General features: G+C 45.4%; 1 protein-coding gene across 4 annotated transcripts in view; it reads right to left on the reverse strand.

Annotated features, from left to right (window-relative positions):
- Positions 1 to 5,741, reverse strand: part of GRHL2 (grainyhead like transcription factor 2) — a 168,854-nt gene extending 163,113 nt beyond the window's left edge. For 2 of the 4 annotated variants that reach the window (XM_045454031.1, XM_045454030.1), the window contains exon 1: positions 5,281 to 5,741. In XM_045454031.1, coding sequence (XP_045309987.1) covers positions 5,281 to 5,300 — 20 coding nt within the window. In that variant the 5' untranslated portion in view covers positions 5,301 to 5,741. Of the gene's footprint in view, positions 1 to 5,223 lie in introns of all 4 variants that reach the window. The other 2 variants (XM_045454032.1, XM_045454034.1) reach the window with 2 other exon arrangements.
- Between the last annotated feature and the right edge of the window lie 2,781 nt (positions 5,742 to 8,522).

Genomic DNA, 8,522 nt, shown 5'->3' on the forward strand with positions numbered 1-8,522 from the left:
AAATGAAACTGCAACCATCATCCCATTAAATCATTTCACCAGGAAAAACATCAGATTCGAACTTGTTATCTTTGACCTTGTGCTACCGAATAGATTCTAAATTCAATGACTATCCCTAGAAAAAGGTGCACTAGTTTCAGGTTCTAATGTGAAAGTGCAGAAGGTCAAGGTTGACCTTCTAACTCTAACCTAACTCCCTGGTGAGTAGGCTCCAGCCTAAAATCTGAGCTTGACACTTAGCTACAAACCTGGCAGAGACCCACATGGGTGACATCACTCCAAAAGAGGTCCTTAGCAGCTCTGGAAATATATGACCTGTCAAAAGGATCCCATTCTTCCAGAAGGGGCAGTTCAGCAAAACAACGAAAGCAAACAAAATTGACAGGGGGCCAAAGAATTCTTAAACCAAATTGAAATTGTATCAAATTGCTTAAACAGGGTAGCTCAAAGAATGTAAAATAAAGCTCCCAGGTTTCATTTCACTGACACAGTGGATATACACCTGAGTGTGTGTGTGTGTGTGTGTATGTGTGTGTGTATATATATGTGTGTGTGTGTGTGTATATATGTGTGTATATATATGCATATATATGTGTATATATATATACTGAAATATATATATATATATATATATATATATATATATACTGAATTTATTAAAGTAATGTTGAGTACTCACTTAAAGCATTATTTCACTAACGGACACTATCATAAATGTACATAAAATATACCTGGGACAATTTTTAAATTCAGATGCCCTGGTTCCATAGCTAGGCGGTGGGACCCAGCAATCTGTAGCTTTACCAAACGCCTCAGGTGATATTTTTGTAATCAGATGAGTTTGGAAAGCAATGATTTAAAGGATTTCTCAGAGATTTCTATTATTAAACACAATATACATAAAGACAATAGTGTATTTATTAGGCACACATGTAATTTAACTTTTTTTTAAGTCAATCCAAATTCTTATCTTATTGTCTGGCATTTTCTTATTTTTCAATATGTTAATTTTGCCTGTATATTAGTTTACTTCATTGAAGCTACCCAGCTAACTAAAGCAGACTGGAGTGTCTCACTTCCAAACACCGTGGATAAATCTTGTTTCCTAAAGGGTACGAGTTTGCACTGGATTAGGGCAAGAGGAAGGCAGGAAAGCAGGGTGAGAGAGCAAGCTCCAGCTGTCCTTGGTCCCTCTTCTTCTGTTCCAGTTTCCAGGAATCTTCTAGGATATGTGAACTTATTCATGTCTAAATTAAGGAGTATATAGAATTTAATCCATTGTAGGGAAGAGAACACTAGAGCTTAACCATTAAACTGGTGCTACTTGGGGAAGGAGATAAGGCTGATGCTATTAGCTTATTATTTACTCACCACTCCATTGCCAGAACCATTTATAATTGCCTACTTTGAAATATACAGATATCTGGACTATGAAGGAGAGAATTGTTAGTTTACTTCATTACCATTATCTCTCTACCTCTCTGATTTACGGGCTCCTTTCTGAATATGCCAAGGACTCTCCTACCTCAGGGCCTTTGCACTTGCTCTTCCATGGACCTGTACTCTTGACCCAGGTATCTCCAGTGCATCTCATCAGAGAAGCCATCCCTGACCACCTTATATAAAATAACTCCCATTATTCTTAATCTCTTTGGTCTGCTTTGCTTTCCTTCTTATCACTTATCAACCTCTATTTTGTTATGTATTCCTTCTTGGTTGATGGTCTGTTTTTCCCCCCACTAGAATGTAAGCACCATGAGGGCAAGGACTCTGTTCTCTTCACTAGTGGGTCTCAATGCCAGGATCAATGCCTGGCACTCAAGATACATTTGTCAAATAAATGAATGGTTTTTAGTGGTTTGAGGAAGATATGATTACTTAATGTTTATGATCTTAAAATACATTTTATATAGCCAAATGGAAACAAACATGCATGTATAAAACTAAAGAGTAAAAAATTAATTAAAATGTTTTATCCCATTACTTGAAAGTTTATACCACATGAGATATCTATAACTTTGAGCAATTTCTGTTTCTTTTCTGGAATAATGGCCAGACTCCTTAAACCACATTGAATGCCTAAAAGTAATTGTCCTAGACAAAAACGAGGTGAGGTGGAAGGAGGATTGATATACCATGATCTGATAATACATTATTATATTTTCTTTGTGATTTTTTTAGGCACTTACCAGGTATTGCCTTAATTACAATTATGTCTGCTCACGTCTCACCTTCCACGAGAGTGTAAGCCCCTGGAGGACGTGGCTCATCTTTATATATCTTTTTATTCTCTTATAATGCCTATCTGAATGTGTTGCAAATAGCTGGTAATCAGAAAACATTTGTGTAATGAAAAATACCTGTGGATATCAAAATTATATACATATACATATATAATATTATATCCTCAATATATTTTGTATGTTTTGGCAGCAAAAAAAGTTTCTAAATCTATCATTGCCTTGCTAGAATACACAAGCTTGTTGACAAAGATCATAAATCTTCATAAAATTTAAGAGGGAACAGAGAATCTTCAAATATGTACAAAGACAAGCTGTCCTAAAAATACTTTGTTTTAATTAGTGATAGCATCAACATTACAGAGCATAAAAAGCAGAACGTTTCAATCTGAAAAGTCCACAACCATAAAAAAGATGATGCTACTTCAGTTCAGACTTGCTAACTGGAATTATCTTCCTCTGCTAACCAAAAGATTACCCTTTGATGGGGTTTATGGGAAAATATCCTGTGTGTATTCTTTTAGGTTACTTCTAGAAAACATGCCTCCTAGGTGGTTTTCCCATGAAGCCGATAAAGCTGAAGCTTCAGGACTCTGCTTGCTGTAGCAGGAAGCCCCAGTAACTAGCTCTTCGGTCCTTTTTCTTAGCGCCCACACCCCGAACCCACGTAACTAACACACACAATGGCATAAACTTCAGGCCGGCGAATCCGGGACCCACCCCTGCCGGTCCTCCGCTAGAGGAGGACATTAAGAAAACAAAGGCTATAGTTCCCAAAATTGATCCCAAGCATCGTTTATTAATTTCAAGCATTTCTCAATAGCCCAAGCAAAGAGAGGCAATTGGGCTGCAGCAGTCTTTTATGGGTATCGTTCTTATTAGTATTACTTTTCCCAGGCTACAAAATTATGTCTTGGAAACTAGGATTAGATAAAAGCTATTTTCCTTAAATATAAGTAACCCCAAATAGTTATTACCTATAAAAATTAAGTAATGCATTGTGCTGAACTTTTCTCAATACTAAATACATCGTTTCTTGGCGCTAGGTCTAACAGGGCAAAAGAAACATCGACCCGTTTTCATTAGGAACTCATTTTGAGTCATGTTGTAATACAAAACTAAGCAGTGCAACCAAATGTTAATCGTGTGATTTAATTAAGGAACTGCAGTAAGTCTTTTCCGAGTTGCAACCATTTTTTGACACGAAGATCAAAACAATCCAAAAAGTTCTGCTGTCATCTCCGACTTCTGGCTACTGGAGTTTTCAAGCTCCAGTAGCGACTTCTCAGAGGCTACAGAGAAAATGTGGCGGGGGTGGGGTGGGCAATACTCCTACAATCACACACCTTCCTATCCCTACCCCCACTCCTACCCTCTTCCAGCGTTTGTTTCCAGCAGTTCTTCCCATCCGCTGTGTAGCCAGCAGTCTGCTTTTCGTTGGTGGGTAAAGCGGTACCAGTATCTGGTAGGGTTTTGTTGTAGGTTGTTGTTGTTTTGGGTTTTGCTTATTTTTTATTTTTAAGCATGACAGCCTGTGTTGTTCGATACGCCTACTCTACCAGCGGCTTTACTTTGAAGATGGCCCGCCCCTCCACCTCTGGACAGGTCCTCCGGGCATTCCTGTTGCCCACTCAGGGTCCGTCAGTTTGGGACTGGCCCCGGGCCACGTCAGGAGAGGGTCCGACGGCGTCCCGGCGCCCTGGCCCCGGCGGAGACACCCTCAGGAAGGTCTCCTTGGGGTGGCCACGACACCAGAGCAAAGTTACCAGGCAGCAAGGTGGCCCGTACGCACTTCCAAGAGGACTCAGCCAGTTCCCAGCCAGGGACGCGCCCGAGAGGGGGAAGGGAGTGTCGCCACTTAATCCCAAGAAAGGCCGCGGGACCCACCTCCGGCTCCCTCCCGCTCCCGCCCTCGGCCCCACCTCCCCCTGCTAAACACAAAGCCGTCCCCGAGGCGGGGGCCAGGCCTGCGGGAGGCCGCCTGGACGCGACTGGACCGGGGCCCGGGGCCCGGCTACCCGCGGCGCGGGCCGCGCAGGCCGCCGATCCCGGGCGAGCCCAGAGTTCCCGTCCCGGACGGAAAGGACGCGCTTGCCCGCCCTGCCTTCGAGGCGCGGGAAGCCGGGCCCGCCGCCCCGAGCCCTCCGAGCCCCCCAGGAAGGCCCGGCGCGACCCTCACTGCCCCGCCAGCCACCCCAGAGGTGGCGGCCGCCGGCGTGGAGCGCCAGGGCCCGGGGCTCGCAGGGGCGTGCACGCGCCGTCCGGACGTGGGTGAATCAAGTCGCAGACGGCCTTTCCCGCCCCACGGAAGTGCAACATCGGGGCCTCAAATCAATTCCCCTCATTTCCGTAGGGCCCGGTCCTCCCGCACCTGCGGGAGGCGGCCAAACACCGCGGGAGCGTGGGGGAGGGGGACGGGGCGGGGGCTGGAGCCCCGCGACCCCGCGCCTCGCCCCGGCCCAGGGGCGCACACGCGGGCGCGCACACACGCACTCTCCTGCCCCAGTGCGGGAAGATGGCCGTTTCTGCGCCAGGATAAAGGCTCTTTGTTGCGCGCACACAAAAGCGGCCAAGACCCGCTCTTCTCGCAGGCCCTTTGCACACCTCGTAGGAACTCGGCTGAATTTCCAAATGGCCTTAGCAGCCTGAAGGGGTAGGAGCAACTAAAGAGAGGGGGGAATAACAGGCCTCCCGCCCTCATCTACCAAAACCTCTGTCAATATGCAAGTATTCGCCCTGGGAGACGGGAGGTGAGACCATTCGCAAGGGAGGAAGAAAAGAGGAAAACCTACTTTGACTATCAAGGCCCAAAGGGGGTATTAAACATTCACATTCTTGTAGGGTTTCTCCCCTTAACCGGGGTAGAAACACAATCTGGAGAAGTCTGGATACACCAAAAAGAAAAAGAAAAAAGAAAGAAAAAAAAAAAAAAAACAAAACCAACAATAGCAACTTAAAAAACAAAAACCAAAACATAACAAACCAGTTGCCATCAGCCCAAAGTGGTAGTAGCAGCAGCCGGCGCGTGTGATCCACTTACTTGTCCGACTCTTGTGACATGTTTGATCCAATGAACTCGCTCCCCTTTTCCTGGAGCCTCAGCCTCTGGTGAAACTGGACTTTCAAGTCTGTGCAGGTGAAGGTGTGTGAGAGCGCCCGAGATGGCAGAACAAGAGCTACAGGTAATTCTGCTTTTCCGTCCCCCCTCACCACTCTCGCTCGCTCGCCCGCTCGCGCCCTCACCTAGCCGGAAAGGTGGGATAAGGGGGGGCCCCTCACATGGGGCCCGAGCTCGGAGGCGGCCGGGCGGCGCGGAGTCCTCCTGGAAGGTGGCAATGGGCAGCCACAGAGCAGAAAGTGGCGGACTTGGGCGGCCACAGGTAACTTTCTCGCAAGGAGCTGAATTCTTTCACTAAAGGATACAAGCCCGAGGGACGAGCTGCGCCGTGATTGGCTGCAAAGCTCCCTCAGGTGAGCTGCCATTGGCAGAGGCGCGCTCAGGTAAGGCCCTTCTCCAAGTGCAGGTAACTCACTCCGTAGTTTACCTGAGTGGAGCGGCAGCACGTTTGCAGCCCGTGGGAGCTGAGGGTCATTTGCTAGGAGTAGGCTTCACGCCACGCTTTCCTTCTTCCCGGAGGCCGGCCGCGTGGGGGCGGGGGGGTGGGGAGGGGAGGGGGCAGGAAAAAAAGAAACACTTGCCACCACTAGGGATTGTGGGTCGAACGGAAGGCCTAAAGGAGAGCTGAACCCAGGTACCCCAGGCCAGCCGAACCGGAATCAAATGGGCAGCACAACCGCAGGGCTTTTAACACACACTTGAAGAGGACTTTTGACATTGTCGGAAGAGTGAGGGATCGAAGTTTACTTTCTGCGCCGAGGGGGGAAAAACACAAAGATTGCCGAGTCTGTTGTGTAATTGCATTTTTAACATTCTTATCCAGAGCAAACACTTTCCGTGTCCCGATGTGTAAAAGATACCAGGTAGATTACAGATTTTCACATAGGTGAGCATCCTTTCATGAGCTGGGCAGAAGGCTAGTGGCGTGGTTTTGATGGGGTGAGGAGATTTAGGGTGAATAGACGCCAAGATGGCCCAGGCCTGCCTCTTCGATGGCAACTCTAGTCTGGGATTCCAGAGCTGCAAACAACCACTGAACCCCTTCTGTAAGCCTGTTGTCATTTGACGTTCCCAGGCAGGCATCAACATTTACATTGTAATTCAATAGAAGCAGCGACTACAAAGGTGCTTTATCCTTCCAGCTTAATATGGTTGCTATGGAAACAGTTCAGGATGAAACTGACTTTTTTGTGGTGCTGTTTCTCCTGTTTGGGAACAACACCAATTACCAAAGGTTTAATTTATAACCACTGTTCCTAAAGAAATATTTGTGAAAGTCCTGACAGGAAATCCAGTCCATACATATGAATAGTAAAAATAAAGAGGGCATGGAAGGCATATCCTATTTTATTTCAAGTTAATACTAGGTTGCCAGAAATGATACGCAACTTCTGTTTTAACCTTTATGGGTCAGATATTTCCTGAGAATTACATTATGAGACAAGGTTTGGTTGTTCCGTGTTTCACGCTCAGCAAGTGAATTACAAAATTTTGTTCTTCGTTTTTAACCAAAATATAAGCATACACACTTTTTCAAGATAATGTAATATTTTAAGACAATGCAATACCTACCTTTTCCCCACCTTCTTAACCTCCTTTCTAGAGGCGTTCACATTCCACTTTTAGCTGTCTCTTTTGTCGCTGATCTCCCCATTTCTTTTTTTTTTTCTTTTCAAGATTTCATTTTAAAGTAATCTCTATACCCACCGTGGGGCTTGAACTCACGACCCCCGAGATCAAGAGTCACACGCTCTTCCGACTGAGCCAGCTGGGTGCCCTGACCTCTCTGCTGCTAAATGATTTATACTGCTGTCTTTTGATGTATCATTTTAGATATGGTGCTTTGAGCACCTGTTGCCTTTAGATAAGGATTTAGCTCTTTCAAAGCCCAGAATCTCCCCTTCCACTGTTCTTCCAACATAGCTCACTCACAGTTGAGGGCCACTAAGTAGCTGATGACTATGCAAATACCAGTCACAGCAGAGCCAATTAGTGTACTGTGGTTGTTTTCTTTCTTATACAGCCTTTAATCTGTTTACTTAGTTTGTTATGCACGTGTTCTTATATTTTTTCTACAACGTATCTATCAAATGACTATCACATTTATCTTCCAAATGATCAAACAATCTCATTTCCACCCCTCCCCCCCCAAAAAAAAAAATCCCTCCAAAAGTTCACTGTCCTCCTGCTCCAAAGAAGATGAATTCCTCTCAGGACCCACTGGTCAGCTGTCATCCTGGGACATTCCTTCATCTCCAGAGCAAAAACCCCATTTCTCTGTCCTACGCCTTCTTTCTTGGTTACCACTTCATTTTCATGGCATATGTTCCAGCCACAAACCAAGAAAAGGTACAGAAGGTAAAACTTGAAATGGCTGTGTTCAACCCATACTTTATTTTTTTTTTAATTTTTTTAATGTTTATTTATTTTTGAGACAGAGACAGAGCATGAACGGGGGAGGGTCAGAGAGAGAGGAAGACACAGAATCCGAAGCAGGCTCCAGGCTCCAAGCTGTCAGCAAAGAGCCCGAAGCGGGGCTCAAACCCATGACCTGGGACTCACGGACTGTGACATCATGACCTGAGCCCAAGTCGGAAGCTCAACCGACTGAGCCACCCAGGCGCCCCTCAACCCTTACTTTAGATGGAAAGTTTGAACAAGTGTAGGATTCTAAGTTGAAATTCTTCATTAATAAGTTGATAAAAATTGCTCTTTTATCTTCTAATATCCAGTGTTTCTGTTGAGAATTCCAATGGCATCCTGATTCCCATTTCTTTGTGGCCAGGAATTTTTCTTTCTAGAAACTTGTAGAATAGTCTCTTTGTTTCTAATATTTTGAAATGTCATAATTATGCTCCTTAGTTCTCTAGTATTCTAAAATTTCACCGTGTTGAAGGCTTTCATCAAATGTTGCAAACTGTTGCCTCTCCTTTCATACTTAAGAATGAGGTCATAAAACCCCACCAGAAACTATGTGTGAGGATGGGAAGGAGTGGGCTTGCTGTGTGGTGATCAGGTGGAGGCTGTTTATTCTATAGGCTCTTCTCTTTTCAGCTCTTTAGTTTCTCTGGAGAAGTATCTGCAATCTCTTGCCTGAAGTGACATTCACCTGGCTGCCAATATTCTGGAAGCAGTTCGGGGTTGGGGGGGGTGGGGGGGGGGCC

This window comes from Leopardus geoffroyi, chromosome C3 (assembly GCF_018350155.1).
Source record: "Leopardus geoffroyi isolate Oge1 chromosome C3, O.geoffroyi_Oge1_pat1.0, whole genome shotgun sequence".
NCBI classification, from domain to species: domain Eukaryota; kingdom Metazoa; phylum Chordata; class Mammalia; order Carnivora; family Felidae; genus Leopardus; species Leopardus geoffroyi.